At 54.9% G+C, this 15,622-nt stretch overlaps 1 protein-coding gene and 1 non-coding gene across 2 annotated transcripts; both read left to right on the forward strand.

Moving 5' to 3' along the window:
* Positions 1-479: 479 nt before the first annotated feature.
* PRRC2A (proline rich coiled-coil 2A) lies at positions 480-15,582 on the forward strand. The gene is made up of 31 exons (XM_070361130.1): positions 480-661; positions 2,453-2,627; positions 3,125-3,302; positions 3,673-3,772; positions 3,864-3,936; positions 4,272-4,415; positions 4,568-4,719; positions 4,903-4,982; positions 5,122-5,264; positions 5,701-5,791; positions 5,902-6,118; positions 6,529-7,003; positions 7,448-7,638; positions 7,859-8,156; positions 8,534-8,744; positions 8,938-10,809; positions 11,302-11,573; positions 11,750-11,880; positions 12,119-12,248; positions 12,349-12,434; positions 12,626-12,859; positions 13,000-13,140; positions 13,256-13,327; positions 13,445-13,612; positions 13,783-13,865; positions 14,025-14,235; positions 14,317-14,415; positions 14,553-14,765; positions 14,877-14,971; positions 15,068-15,158; positions 15,275-15,582. The coding sequence occupies exons 2-31, from the start codon at positions 2,516-2,518 to the stop codon at positions 15,413-15,415; spliced, it is 6,504 nt and encodes a 2,167-aa protein (XP_070217231.1). The 5' UTR covers positions 480-661; positions 2,453-2,515; the 3' UTR covers positions 15,416-15,582.
* On the forward strand, positions 2,811-2,941 carry LOC138985124 (small nucleolar RNA SNORA38). The gene has a single exon (XR_011462387.1). It is a non-coding gene; the product is annotated as a small nucleolar RNA SNORA38 (small nucleolar RNA).
* Positions 15,583-15,622: the final 40 nt, after the last annotated feature.

Consider the following 15,622-nt stretch of genomic DNA (forward strand, 5'->3'; position numbering starts at 1 on the left):
CTCTTCCCTGGTTACGTAAGCTCCGCCCTCCGGCAGCTAGTCCCTTCCGCCCAGTCTTCTAGCTCTATCTCCTTTGCGGATAGTACTATAGGCCTAGCATCGTTTCCTTCCACTCTTGGCGTCTCTACGTCTCTCCGTTCCCATCTTTCCACGAACGCACTACGCACGCTCCGCCTCTTTCTCCCCCTAGTCGTCGTGCAAATTCTGCGTCCCAACACCCAGGCCGACCGGCACCGCATTCCCGCCCCCTCTGCACGTCTCAACGGCCGACGCCGGGAGCCTGCCTCTTCAGCCAATCGGCGTCCTAGCGCCTATAAGTCCCTCCTCTTTATGCAAATAACTTATGTCAGCTTCGCACGCTCTGCTTTTTTTTTAAAAAAAGGACAGCCCTGGAAGTAAAGAGGGATAGGGTAGAAGGTGCCCCGCCCTTTATGCAAATAAAGGGGCGTGTCTAGGCGCGGAGAGAGGCAGGAGGGGGGGCACTCCCGGGGGCGGCGGTTGCCCGGATGGGCCGTTAGTCGGAGCCCAGCCGCGGAGTGAGCGAGGGAGACGGGAGGAGCCGAACCCGGCGCCATCCGCCGCCATCCGCCCCCGCCCCACCGCCATCCCACCCCGGGGAGGCGCCTAGGCCCCGGTCCCGGACCCCCGCGCACCCGGCCAGGTGAGTCTGGGCGAGCCGAATGCTAACGCCCTTTTCCGGCGCGGGAGCGGTGGTGGCGGCGGCAGCGGCGGCGGAGGCGGCGGGCCGGGGGGAGGAGAAGCTGCCATTAGCCGCCGCCATTTTGTCCTCCTGCTGCCGGGCCCTGCCTGCCCCTCCCCCTCCGATACTCCCACCCTGGGACCCGCATCTCTAGCCCGTCTCTGAGCCTATAACCTGCCCGTACCCACTCACCTTCTGGCTTCATGGGGAGACCTCCCCCCTGGCTCCTGGGCCATAACTCCCCACCCCCCTTGCGCTCCTGGACTATCACCCCTATTTATGGGTCCCCTTCCCTGCTGCCGCTCTGGAGTGGGCCGCGCCTGACTGTCCTGCTCTCCCAAGAGTCTTCTTTCCTCCATAGTGGACCCCTCCCATCACCCAGCGCTAAGGTCTCCCTTTTTTGACGCCCCACTTCTCGTTCAGTCACTCCCACTCTGGAACCCTGCTTTTATCCCGCATCTGTGCTTTATACGTTCCTCATCTTCTCTGCTTTTTTCATTTCTCATCTTCCTTATCACCTTTCTATCCCAACTCCTCCTCTCTCCTGGGTCTCCTGACATTGCTTCCTTTAGTCTGCATCCTTTTCCTGCCATTCCCGCTTACGTGTATTATTTTCCACCGGCTTTCATAATTCTCTGTTATTTAGTTGTTTTTTTTTTATTCTATCTCTGTTCCCTTCATAAATTTTCAAAGACTGGCCTTCTTAAACACCTCCAAAGCTACCCCCATCTCCTCATCTAATGTGGCTTAAAGTTCTTGATTTTAGTTGTCATCCTGGTCTTGTATGGATATCTCACCAACTCCCTCTCTCTTTCCTTTACACCATTGTCTACAAACAAATGCCTGGTCACCCAGGAACACTAACCGATGTTGGAGAGTTTGGTCGGCTTGGGGAACAAGGAAAATCAGGGAAAGAAATGACTGCTGATGGGGGGTAGGAAAATGAAGTTGATTCCAGCCTTGGCCCCATGGTTACTTGGTGTTCTTGACGTGGATCCATAATGCTTTGTTTTACCCACGTGTATGTAGGGTAAACCAGAGCCCACCAGTATGCCATCTTCAGACAAACTTTTTTCCAGGAGCTGCGATGGGGGCAAGTGTAGGAAAAGATGGAATATTCAAAATACTTGTTTCTGTAGCTTGGGAATATGTAGTGCCCCAGTTGTTCCCTGAGGAATTCTCTGGCACCATCCCCCAGTCTGGCTGAGCAAGCTCATAAAATCCTTAAACTCCTGCATACCTTCCTGCAAAACTTTGCCGGATGGGAGGGAGACTGCAGGGACTAGAACCCAGGGCAAACTTAGGAAGCTGGTATCTAATGAGTAGGAGAGCTAAACCTCTCTTCCTTCCATGACGGATCTATATGCTTCTGGTTTTCTCTAGGGCTTGAACTTGTTTTTATTGTAGGTATCTGAAATGATTTTGATGGAGAGAGATTATTACTTGTGGGCGTAATGAGGTTGCAACCCTTTATAGATTGGCACAAAGGGGAGAGTGTTTATACTAGGAAGATACTGGATTTTTATTTGGGTTTCCTTGGCAAGGGGTGTCTGGGGGAAAGAGGAAATATGGCATTTGGGCTCTGTGAGGAAGATGGTTGCTTAAAGGAACTGGGGTGTTTGAATAGGCTAGAGGAAGAGGCATAAGAGGGCCATGTATCTGGGCCCCAGTAAGAATAAAAGGGAGCATCTAGGCTTCTATTGGGAGGCCCTTGGTGGAGCAGAGAGTGAAACACTTGGTGTCTGGTCACAGGTTCCGGCACGTTTTGGGGGAGGCGCCTGTAGGACCCAACGTACTCAATGAGCTTCCAGCGCAATGTCCGATCGCTCGGGGCCGACTGCCAAGGGGAAGGATGGAAAGAAGTATTCCTCGCTCAACCTGTTTGATACATATAAGGGCAAGTCTTTAGAGATCCAGAAACCCGCTGGTGAGGGTCCTGCACTGATGTTCCTAATTATTGGAGGATGAGCATGAATGGGTCATGTATTTCAGAGCTCTTTGAAGGGAAACACCTGTAGTACATATATCAAAAGGTTAGAGGAACACTAAAGACTTTCCAGTTTTATCTTGGATCCTGTAGGGGACGTTGTGCTTTTGGTGAACACCAGCATCCTCCTACAAAGGCGTGTCTGTGGTTTCCTGTCTTTGGACACGTAAGAATTGGAGGCAAAGAAATGTGGACTTGGAGAAGTCTAGGGCCAGCTTGCTCCTTGCAGGCTCAAGATCAACCATCCCACATAGAATTACTGAGTGTAAAGCCCTTCAGCCTTCCTTGTTGATAGAATTTCAGAGACTGCCTAGGGCAAAGAGAGAGAAGCTTTCTAAGAGAAGACGTTGGGGATGTCTGTAAACGGGGCCTCGGGTAGGATGCTGTCAGATTTCCCTTTAGAGGCATTTTCCATTCTCTCTCCATCTTTTCTCCAGTTGCCCCTCGCCATGGCCTGCAGAGTCTCGGGAAAGTTGCCATTGCTCGGCGTATGCCACCCCCGGCCAACCTTCCAAGCCTGAAAGCCGAGAACAAAGGCAATGACCCCAATGTCTCATTAGTGCCGAAAGACGGAACAGGATGGGCAAGCAAACAGGAGCAGTCCGACCCCAAGAGGTGGGTGGAAACCTGGGGGATCTAGAGTTAGGAATATTTTAACTTTGAACTTCAGGATGAATTGGGGCTTGTACTAATGTGGCCAGATGAGAATCAGAGACAAAGAGGAAAGACCCTTTCCTGCATATTGCAGGACTCCTGTTAAATGACTAAGGAGTGGTACCTTTAATTTTTTGTCAGGTGTGAGGAAAGTTTGAAGAACAGATGACAGTCTATGCAAGCTTGATGAGCTTATGGTGTTTTGTCCTAAAACTTGTAAAAAGTAGTGAGAAGGCCTGGGTTTGGTTCCTGTCCTCCACCAGTTGGAGAAGCAGAGGAGCCGGTACCATCTCAGACTCTGAATAACCTTCCCACCTTACCATCCCTTCAGTTCCGATGCCTCAACCGCTCAGCAGCCGGAATCGCAGCCACTGCCGGCTTCACAGACGCCTGCCTCCAACCAATCGAAACGACCGCCAGCAGCCCCCGAGGTATCTGAAAAACTGGATGTTTTTTAGGGAGCAGGGGCAAGAATGGCTTGTAGCTCCTCATCATGTCACCATTATCTCTCTGCTTCCCCAGAACACTCCTTCGGTTCCAAGCGGGGTAAAGTCCTGGGCACAAGCCAGCGTCACCCATGGAGCACATGGAGATGGTGAGCACAAGGCTGTTTGAGGAGGTCTCTCTGGGCACCATAGTAGGCAGGAGTCCTGCACTATACCTTCAGCAAAGTGTTCTTGTAATCTTTTGGCAAAATTTTGGATCACATATTTGGTTTCTTGCAAAACACATGAGCAAGATTTGTTGCAGATTTATGTGAAAGTGAGAGGTGGGTATCCCCAAACTGATCTTGTTTCTTGAAGAATGAACACCTAATACATAGGGGGTGAGTTTGGAGGCAGAACTGGATCGGTACCTGTCAGAGCGTTACACTTTCACAGTGCATCCTCAGTAAAGATACTTGTGTCTCTTGTGCCTCAACCCCAACAGGTGGAAGGGCATCAAGCCTACTGTCACGATTCTCTCGAGAGGAATTTCCGACCCTGCAGGCGGCTGGCGACCAGGACAAGGCTGCCAAGGAAAGGGAGTCTGCCGAACAGTTGTCTGGGCCCGGACCAAGCCTCCGCCCCCAAAGTGAGTGGCCACTATTAGTGAGTGAATGGGTTAGGAATCCACCTTTTGACCAGGATATTACCTTATTCCATTTCAGAGTGAAGTGCTGGCTTATTCATCTTTCTCCTCCTCATTTTCAGCTATGTTCACTCTCTGTCTTTTCCAAAATACAGATTCTACAACTTGGAGGGACGGAGGTGGGCGTGGCCCTGATGAGCTGGAGGGCCCGGACTCCAAACTTCATCACAGCCACGATCCCCGGGGTGGACTGCAGCCTTCGGGCCCACCCCAGTTCCCTCCCTACCGCGGAATGATGCCGCCCTTCGTAAGTTAGGATATCTTCTTTTGGATTGATTGTGCTGGAAGCTAGAGTTAGGAGTTACAACTTAGTCTTTGGAGGGGACAGCTGGAAAGCAGAGGTCTGTGAGGGTGGGAGGATGAGAGGTTTAGGGCTGTGGTAGGCTGTTTGTCTGCTCCTCTAAGCGGCTACTGTTGGGCTCTTTTGCAGATGTATCCCCCATATCTCCCGTTCCCTCCGCCCTATGGACCCCAGGGGCCTTACAGATACCCCACGCCCGATGGGCCCAGGTGAGTAATCTAGGTCTGGATTTGTGCTTGGAGACAGGGGAAGCCTGCTGAGGAGATGGTTTTCTAGCCAGGAGGCTCAGTTTGTGATTATTCAATTCAGCCTTCATTTATCTTCTCTCCTTTCCCTTTTCATACACAGCCGTTTCCCCCGTGTGGCAGGCCCCCGAGGGTCAGGGCCACCAATGCGTCTTGTAGAGCCTGTGGGTCGGCCTTCCATTCTTAAAGAAGATAATCTCAAAGAGTTTGACCAGTTGGACCAGGAGAATGATGATGGTTGGGCAGGTGAGTGGATGTTAAGGACCAAGTATTTTAGTTTTGTTTTGGGGGTTTGGTTTGGTTTGGTTTGGGCCGCACTGTACAGCTTGTGGGGTCTTAGTTCCCTGACCAGGGATTGAACGCAGGCACTTGGCAATGAAAGTGTGGATTCCTAAGCACTGGACCGCCGGGGAATTCGCAAGTATTTCAGTTTTAAATAGCAAAATCTGATGAGAAAACAATGGTTCATTGTGGGAATAGACATTGAGGGATAGGGTAGATACCTGGAAGAAAGCCAAATCCTGGTGGAGAAGGAGTCAGAGGAGTGAAATTGACAGTCGTGGTGAATCTAGATGCCAGAGGGAAGAGGGCAGTTGGCCTTGGTAGCGCATCCAACCGTGTAGTGGTACTCAAGATGGGAGAGCAGAATGCTTGGGTTACCATGCTTCACTTTTCCCCTTAGGGGCCCACGAGGAGGTCGACTACACTGAGAAGCTCAAGTTCAGCGATGAGGAAGATGGACGAGACTCCGATGAGGAGGGACCTGAGGGCCAGTGAGTTTAGGGCTCTCTGGGGAGTGGAGGGGCTGTTTGTCTTATGGTAGTGTACTCTTAAAAGAGCTGGGTTGCAGCTGATTTTAATTCCACTGTTGGTCTCCTCACAGCAAGGAGTCCCAGTCAGCTGGTGGTGAGGAACGGCCCCCTGAAGCAGATGGCAAAAAGGGCAACTCCCCCGGCAGCGAACCACCCCCTCCCAAGACGGCCTGGGCAGAGACCTCTCGGCCTCCAGAGACAGAGCCGGGGCCTCCTGCCCCAAAGCCTCCCCCACCCCCACCCCACCGAGGCCCCGCCGGGAACTGGGGCCCCCCTGGGGACTACCCAGTGAGTGTCTACAATGAGGGGTTGAGAGGGTCGCTTTGGGGAGACTAGTTTCAGCTGAGTAATCGAAGCAGCAGTAATAAGAGGAAGCTGGAGGGAGGGCCAAAAATGGGCTGCAGTAAGTGTAGAGCTGTGGAGCATATCTGAAAGGGTTTGGAACATCGTTGGTGTTAGGCGGGTTAGGGTGAAGAGAGAAATGCTAGTTAGGAAAAACAAGGACACCTGGGGTCTTTGGGTCTTGAAAAAGAAGAAAAAAGACTAGGATGATGAGTTTGTCCCTGCCATGAGAGGCCATCAGCCCCAAGGCCTGGTCTTTGTACCGGCAGCTAGAGACAGTTGATTAGTCTGTGAAAGAGATAGTAAGAAACATAGTAACTGACACCTCTGACCCTGCTGGGTCTGCCCACTGACAGGATCGCGGGGGCCCTCCCTGCAAGCCCCCAGCACCCGAAGACGAGGATGAGGCTTGGCGGCAGCGGCGAAAGCAGTCTTCGTCTGAAATCTCCCTGGCTGTGGAGAGGGCTCGGCGCCGGCGAGAGGAAGAGGAGCGGCGCATGCAGGAGGAGCGCAGGGCAGCCTGTGCCGAGAAACTCAAGCGACTTGATGAGAAGTTTGGGGCACCTGACAAGCGGCTCAAAGCAGAGCCTGCTGCACCACCTGCTACCCCTCCTGCTCCCGCTCCACCACCTGCAGTCCCCAAAGAACTCCCAACGCCTCCAGCTCCTCCACCGGCCCCAGTTCCAACACCTGAAAAAGAACCGGAAGAGTCGGCACAGTCCTCTCCTGCCCAGTCCACCCCCACTCCAGGTGTGGCTCTGGCTCCCACTGCAGTGAGTGGTGGGGGCAGTGCCAATAGCACCAGCAGTGGCAGCTTCGAAGCCAGTGCAGGTATGATGGAGATGGTGATGGGTAGATCTTCTGTCTGCTTGGGGTTGAGGGTGCAGGTGGTAAGGATGTGAGTAAAGGAGATAAAAGGCAGTTTGGGTTCGTTGGACTGTCACTGGTATGGGTGAAATGGATCTTTTTGCTTCTGTGGACATCTGAGGGGAAAAGGTATTCTTACCTGAGTTCCTGAATAAGTAGTAACCTAAAACCACTTCCCTATAGGCCTAGAGTGGAGCAGGCCGAAGGAAGTGTTACTTTTGATGATTTCATGGGAAATTAACGCCACCACCATTGGCTTTTGAGAGACCTTGAAGTGTTTTCATGGGTTTTAAATGGGATAGTCTTATTTCTAGAGGGGCTGCTAGAAGTGAGTGCTGAAATTATGGGGTGTTCATGGAATATCTGTTGGTGGACTAGATCGCTCTGATTATCTTTTTTTCAATGCAGTGGAACCTCAAGTGCCCTCAAAAGAGGGTCCTGAACCACCAGAAGAGGTTCCTTCCCCTGCCACACCCCCAGCCCCAAAGGCGGAACCCAAGGGTGATGGAGTTGGTCCCACCCGGCAGCCCCCCAGCCAAGGCTTGGGCTATCCCAAATATCAGAAATCATTGCCTCCTCGTTTCCAGCGGCAGCAGCAGGTGAAACTAAATTACTTCTCTTAAGGGCTGCTTCTCTGCTTGGTTTCAACATTTAGCCTATCCATAAGTTACTTCCTGGGTCCCTCTGCCAGTTCTGTCTCCGTTGTGTCACCTTAGTTTCTGTCTAGTCCAAGTGTCACATTGATGTGGGTTTTGTTTTTGCTAGTCCTGTGTTCTGGTTGGGCCTTTGATGCCTCTCACTCCTTTTGTCCTTCCCCAGGAGCAGCTGTTGAAGCAGCAACAGCAGCAGCAGTGGCAGCAGCATCAGCAGGGCTCTGCCCAGCCTACCCCAGTGCCCCCGTCACCGCCGCAGCCTGTGACCATGGGGGCCGTGCCAGCTCCACAGGCTCCGCCCCCGCCCCCCAAGGCCCTATACCCAGGTGCTCTGGGCCGGCCCCCGCCCATGCCCCCTATGAACTTTGATCCCCGCTGGATGATGATTCCTCCTTATGTGGACCCTCGGCTCCTCCAAGGCCGGCCCCCTCTGGACTTCTACCCTCCTGGTGTGCATCCCTCTGGTAAGACACCATAGACGAGGTGGGGCGTCAGGGACCCCTTAGTCTTGGGAAGTAGGTATCCTTGTCTTGTTATGGGGATGAAGGGCAACCAATCAAGAGGGGAACTTAGCACTCCCAAGATAGCTCTTTGTTGCAGGAGTCAAGTAGTAATGCCCACCTAAACCAAGATTCCCTTGGGTGGAGGGATTGAGAGATTGATCTGTAGGGAAGCTGAGTGGCTCACCATGTTTTAGGAGAGCAGGCACTGTCTCCCAGGAGATGGAGGCACTGACATTGACCGGACTGATGTGGAGGATTGAACTGGGGAGGTGCTTTGGGTCTGGAGGGCCTGTAACATAAAAAAGGATACTTTTTCTCATACTGTTTGGTTTTCTCAGGCCTAGTTCCCCGGGAGCGTTCAGACAGTGGGGGCTCAAATTCAGAGCCATTTGAGCGCCATGCACCCCCCCTCTTACGGGATCGGGGCACCCCACCAGTGGATCCAAAGTTGGCTTGGGTAGGAGATGTCTTCACCACCACACCTGCTGACCCCCGCCCACTTACTTCACCACTGCGCCAGGCTGCTGATGAGGATGAGAAGGGGATGAGGTGAGTGTGAGTAGAGAAATGGGAGGGTTTCTAGCAAACACACCTATAATAGGTACTTTGGATTATCGGTGAAATGATAGGAATAAACATGAAAGGAGTGTTTGGGTCGTAGTAATAAAGCATTGTTTCCCCACCTAGTTCATTTTCCTCGTCTTGAGATACTTACTTCCATCTTTTCTGTCTCCCTCTTCAGGAGCGAGACCCCTCCAGTACCTCCCCCACCACCCTATCTGGCCAGTTATCCAGGCTTTCCTGAGAATGGAGCCCCTGGGCCCCCAATCCCTCGCTTTCCTCTGGAGGAGCCAGCTCCCCCAGGGCCCCGTCCACTCCCCTGGCCCCCAGGCAATGAGGAGGCAGCCAAGATGCAAGCTCCACCACCCAAGAAGGAAACCCCCAAGGAGGAGGCTCCACAGCTGACAGGGCCAGAAATTGGTCGAAAGCCTTCCCGAGGAATTGGAGGCCAAGGCCCCCCACCACCTCGCAGAGAGAGCCGCACGGAGACCCGCTGGGGCCCACGCCCAGGCAGCAGTCGTCGTGGGATCCCTCCAGAGGAGTCAGGGGCCCCTCCCCGCCGGGCTGGGCCGATAAAGAAACCCCCACCGCCTGCGAAAGTTGAAGAGCTACCCCCCAACCCCAAGCCCCTTGAACAGGGGGATGAAACCCCCAAGGCTCCAAAGCCAGACCCGTTGAAGACAGCGAAGGGAAAGATAGGTGGCCCCAAGGAGACCCCACCCAGTGGGAATCTTTCCCCTGCCCCAAGGCTTCGGAGGGACTATTCCTATGAAAGAGTGGGTCCTACCTCGTGCCGGGGTCGGGGCCGAGGGGAGTATTTTGCCAGAGGGAGGGGTTTTCGGGGGACCTATGGGGGACGGGGGCGGGGAACCCGAAGAAGCCGGGAGTTCCGCAGTTACCGAGAGTTTCGAGGAGATGATGGACGTGGAGGTGGGACAGGGGGACCAAACCATCCTCCCCGAGGCCGCACTGCCAGCGAGACACGGAGTGAGGGCTCGGAGTATGAAGAGATCCCCAAGCGGCGCCGGCAGCGGGGCTCAGAGACAGGCAGTGAGACCCACGAGAGTGACCTGGCCCCCTCAGACAAGGAGGCCCCCACTACCAAGGAAGGAGTACTTACGCAGGTCCCTCTTGCTCCCCCATCATCAGGAGCACCTCCTTCACCAGCCCCCGCCCGCTTTTCCACTGCCCGAGGTGGGCGAGTCTTCACTCCCAGAGGGGTGCCATCCCGTCGGGGACGAGGGGGTGGGCGGCCCCCTCCCCCCATTTGCCCGGGCTGGAGCCCCCCAACCAAGTCCCTGGCTCCAAAGAAGCCTCCAACAGGTCCTGTGCCACCAAGCAAGGAGTCTCTGAAAGAGAAGCTGACTCCGGGGCCTCTGTGCCCTATGGCCCGAGGAGGCAGCAGTGGAGGCAACAATGGAGGCATGGGTGTGGAAGACGGGGAGCGGCCCAGAAGGAGGCGACACGGGAGGGCTCAGCAGCAGGACAAACCACCTCGTTTCCGGAGACTGAAACAGGAACGAGAGAACGCTGCCAGAGGGGCTGAGGGCAAGCCCTCTTCCCTAGCTCCTCCAGCCTCTACACCTGGGTCAGAGGAGGCCCTCACAACAGTAGCAGTGCCCCCACCACCTCGCCGGGCAGCAGCCAAGTCTCCCGATCTGTCAAACCAGAACTCGGACCAAGCCAACGAGGAGTGGGAGACGGCCTCTGAGAGCAGCGACTTTGCCAGCGAGCGGCGGGGGGACAAGGAAGCTCCGCCCCCGGCACTGCTGACCCCCAAAGCTGTGGGGACTCATGGAGGGAGTGGAGGTGGTGCTGGACCAGGCATCTCAACCATGTCCCGTGGAGATCTGAGCCAGAGAGCCAAGGATTTGAGCAAGAGGAGCTTTTCAAGTCAGCGACCCGGCATGGAGAGGCAGAACCGGCGCCCAGGCCCAAGCAGCAAGTCTGGCGGCGGTGGCGGCAGCAGTGGAGGAGGTGGTGGGGGTCCTGGGGGGAGGGCCGGCCCAGGGCGAGGGGACAAGAGGAGCTGGCCCTCTCCCAAGAACCGAAGGTGGGTACGGGCAGGTGGTTCAGTTTATTCTTTTGAATTGTTAGGTTGGGGGAGGGGAGAAAACCTGTTAGAGAAGTCGGGTTGGATGCAGTGGAGTTGGAGGTCAGTGCATGGGGTGAGCTGTTAGGCACCAGGCCCTCTGTGTTCAGGTGAAGTGGCTGGAGAGTGGTGGAGGGCATCGGAAGCACCTGTGTTCCTTGCTTTCCTTTGTGCACCTGTACGAGTAAAAGTTCCTTAGAAGTGTGGGGAAACAAGGATTCCCTGGCGGTCCCAAGGTTAGGACTCTGCGCTTTCACTGTCCGGGCTCAGGTTTGATCCCTGGTTAGGGGACCAAGATCCCAGGAGTTGTATAGTGTGGCCAGAAAAAAAGTGCTCCAGAAACACCTGGATTTTAGCACAGAGAACAGGTTGAAGATGAACAGGTGGAAGAGAGTTGTAAGGAAAACAGTAACAGTTTCGTAAATACTGGAGCTGATTCTTTGTTCTCTTCAGCCGTCCCCCAGAGGAGCGTCCCCCAGGGCTCCCTCTGCCTCCCCCGCCCCCCAGCAGTTCTGCGGTCTTCCGCTTGGACCAAGTTATCCACAGCAACCCTGCTGGCATCCAGCAGGCTCTGGCTCAGCTCAGCAGCCGCCAAGGAAGTGCAGCTGCGCCAGTGGGGCACCCAAGGCCCAAGCCTGGGCCGCCCCAAGCCCCTCAAGGCCCCTCTCCTCGGCCCCCCACCCGGTATGACCCTCAGAGGGCCAACAATGACGACGTCAGTTCAGGTAAGCTGGAGGAGCTAAGGGTTCCCAGGGCGTTGAAGGGGGAAGTGTGTGGCCCAGGAGTCCTGGTGCTAGGTGTCTGTACTGAGGGTGGTAGGATTGGGAGGTGGAGTACAGAGGGCAAAGCTCAGTTTGGTGATAGTCAAGGCAGACGCTGATGAATTTCCCCTTCTCCCCAGACCCCCATTTCGAGGAGCCAGGGCCGATGGTGAGGGGGGTGAGCGGGACGCCCCGGGACTCTGCTGGAGTTAATCCCTTCCCCCCCAAACGGCGAGAGCGGCCACCTAGGAAACCAGAGCTGCTGCAGGAGGTGAGGGACTGGGTTGAAGTATTTCACTGCTCTCACTTTTGAAAGCTCTAATTTCATGTTTTCTCCACTCTTTTTCCTATATCTGCTATTGTGTTTTCACCCCATATTCTGAGCGTTGGTCACTGCTTATTTCTCGTTATCTCCCGTTTTGCCCCACACGTGTGGTTCTATGTCTTACTTGCTTGCATTGCCCAGTTCCCATCTCATTCATGTTTTGTTTTTGGACTCTCATTTTTAGGAATCACTGCCACCTTCTCATAGCTCTGGATTTTTGGGCCCCAAACCCGAGGGCTCAGGCCCTCAGGGGGAGTCCAGAGATGCAGGAACAGAGGCCCTGACCCCTCACATCTGGAATCGTTTACATACTGGTGAGTTCAGCTGAAAAGGAAGGACAATGTTAGAGGACTTAGAGCAAGGTGGACCATAGAACTGTCTTCTCTCACTTCTGTGTGTTGGTGCTTTTCCCAGCCACTAGCCGAAAGAGTTACCAGTCTGGCTCCATGGAGCCTTGGATGGAACCCCTGAGTCCTTTTGAGGACGTGGCTGGCACAGAGGTGAGAGAGTAGGGGGGAGTGTCTGAGCTGGGATGTTGTTTAATACCAGCCCTACTTGCCCAACTGTCCTGGGATGAGTGTGGGGCTGTTCGTCACATGGTCGTCTACTTTCTATAGTTTGTCTGTGTGTACCTCATTCAGGTATTGGGGTGCTTCCTGCTCTGACTTAACTCCTTCTCCACTCCTCTCAGATGAGTCAGTCTGACAGTGGGGTGGACCTGAGTGGGGATTCTCAGGTGTCATCAGGTCCCTGCAGCCAGCGAAGTTCCCCTGATGGAGGACTCAAGGGGTCAGCAGAGGGGCCCCCCAAGCGACCTGGAGGCCCCTCACCCCTGAATGCTGTTCCTGGTGAGGGTCCACCTGGCTCTGAACCCTCTGAACCTCCTAGGAGACGGCCACCTGCCCCCCATGATGGGGACAGAAAGGTAAACAACCAATAAAGGATAAGAAGAATGTTTCTGGGACTTTGGCCTTGCTTTTGTCTCCCCTTTCTTCTGCCTGTGTGTGCTGATTTGAGCTTCCTTTTCCTCCCCCTACCCCTACTTCACTGTGTTGCCCCACTTAGGAGCTGCCCCGGGAGCAGCCTCTGCCCCCTGGGCCCATTGGCACAGAACGACTGCAGCGTACAGACCGAGGCCCAGAGCCTGGCTCCCTCCGGCCGTCCCATCGACCTGGTCCTCCAGTCCAGTTTGGTACCAATGATAAGGTCTGCGTGGACTGGATCGGGGTGTCTTGGCTTGGGTGGAGAGAGGGGAAGGACTGGAAGTGGGGGAGGACACGTGTCTGAATCATGGACCATCTCCCCTGCCTCATGATCACAGGACTCAGACTTGTGCCTGGTTGTGAGAGAGAGTTTAAAAGCAGAGAAGGAGTTAACAGCATCAGTTACTGAGGTAAGTGGGAGAGTGAGGTTTTGAGGACAGGCTTTGGACACCTGGAGGAGAGTCTGGGAGTGACCTGGGCATCAAGGCTGCATAGATGGCCCTCTTGACAAGGCTTCTCCTTCCCAGGCCATTCCCATGGCCCGAGACTGGGAGCTGCTCCCCAGTGCTTCTGCCTCAGCTGAGCCACAATCCAAGAACCTGGCTTCTGGGCACTGTGGCCCCGAGACCAGCTCCTCAGGCCAACGCTTGTACCCTGAGATCTTCTATGGCAGCCCTGGGCCTCCCAGTTCTCAGGTAGGTCTTGCTTCCTATTCAAGGACCCCTCTCTGTCTGCTGTCCCCTAAAATCAAGCCTTTCCTATTTGCAGTTTTTAAAATTTCTCTTCCTGCTTTGCTGTAGTTAGTGGGGTGGGTGAGTTTTTCTTGACCAGGAAAACGAGCTGTTCCATTCTTGCTCTCCTGCAGGTCTCAGGAGGAGCCATAGACTCTCAATTACATCCCAACAGTGGAGGCTTCCGTCCTGGGACACCCTCACTGCACCCTTACAGGTAAGACTTATCTCAGAAGGACATGGAACTGTGTTCAGGGAAAGAGAGAAGGGGAAGACACTTCTAGGGTACCTGGAGGGTGGTGGACTTCCACTTCAGACTAAAGGAGTTGACTGGTTCCTGATACCTCTCCCCCGCCTTGGCCCAATTTCCCTCCAGATCACAGCCCCTGTACCTCCCCACGGGCCCAGCCCCGCCCTCGGCACTGCTCTCAGGGGTAGCTGTCAAGGGCCAGTTTCTGGATTTCTCCGCACTGCAAGCAACAGAGCTGGGGAAGCTGCCGGCTGGAGGGGTTCTCTACCCTCCACCTTCCTTCCTCTACTCTCCAGCCTTCTGCCCTAGCCCTCTGCCAGACCCACCCTTGCTTCAGGTGAGAGGCGGGCGGATGCTGGGCTTAGGGGTAGGAGTGGGGTGCTTGGGAGTTGACATTGTCCTCCCTGTTCCCCAACAGGTGCGACAGGATCTGCCATCCCCCTCAGATTTTTATTCTGCTCCTCTGCAGCCTGGTGGCCAAAGTGGCTTCCTCCCCTCAGGAGCCCCTGCCCAGCAGGTACTTTTTATTTTCCCAGTCCCCTTTGTGCGCTTTGCCTTCCAACTCCAGCGTTTTTTGTTCCTTGTTTGGACTCTTCCTGGTTTTCTGACATTCCTCCCTGCCCCCAACACACACTGCCCTGTTTCTCATTACAGATGCTTCTGCCCATGGTGGACTCACAGCTGCCTGTGGTGAACTTTGGCTCCCTGCCACCGGCACCACCTCCTGCCCCACCCCCTCTCTCTCTGTTACCTGTGGGCCCTCCTCTGCAGCCCCCCAGTCTGGCTGTGCGGCCCCCACCTGCTCCTGCTACTCGGGTGCTGCCTTCACCTGCCAGGCCCTTCGGCCCTAGCTTGGGGCGAGCAGAGGTAAGGTACAGGAGCTGAAGTGCTAGGGAACCCCGAGACTCAGGGGTAAGGATTCAGTATCAGGATGAAGACGTGGAGAGGCAGGACGCTCATGAGTCTTTTCTCCTTCAGTTGCACCCAGTAGAACTGAAGCCGTTCCAGGATTATCGAAAACTGAATAGCAACCTTGGGGGACCTGGGTCATCACGGACTCCCCCATCTGGAAGGCAAGAGAAGGGAATGGGGAGAAGCCATCCCCAAGGATTTACTTTCTTTGGGGACCAGAGGGGGTCTGAAGGTTGCCTCAAATATCCTTTCTCCAGGTCTTTCTCTGGCCTCAATTCCCGTCTCAAGGCCCCACCTTCGACCTATAGCGGAGTCTTCCGCACACAGCGCATCGACCTCTACCAGCAGGTGAAGGAGAAATCCCTGTAGGCACAAGTCCGAGTTGAGTTTCCTCCTGAGTTCCCACCCTTCCATCCCTGACCTCCCTGATTGACTTAATTCTTCCACATGTGCCTGCCCCCCAGGCCTCCCCACCAGATGCCCTGCGCTGGATGCCGAAACCTTGGGAGCGGACAGGGCCACCTTCTCGAGAAGGGCCATCCCGAAGGGCAGAGGAGCCTGGGTCCAGAGGGGACAAGGAGCCTGGATTGCCCCCACCCCGCTGAGGGAGTTCCCTTTGCCCCCCACCCCCCGGGGCTTGTATATAGATTATAAATATATATAAGGGGGAAAGGGGTGGGTGGGGAAGGGTTGTCAGGCTGGTGCCTTGCTTCCCCTCCTCTCCCCTCCCCTCATCCCCTATCCCTGGGGCCGTTTGTTAAAAAAGAATAAAAGGATTAAAAAAAATTCCAAATGATTTGGGGGATGGGTTG

This window comes from Bos mutus, chromosome 23 (genome assembly GCF_027580195.1).
Source record: "Bos mutus isolate GX-2022 chromosome 23, NWIPB_WYAK_1.1, whole genome shotgun sequence".
In the NCBI taxonomy this organism is placed as follows: Eukaryota; Metazoa; Chordata; class Mammalia; order Artiodactyla; family Bovidae; genus Bos; species Bos mutus.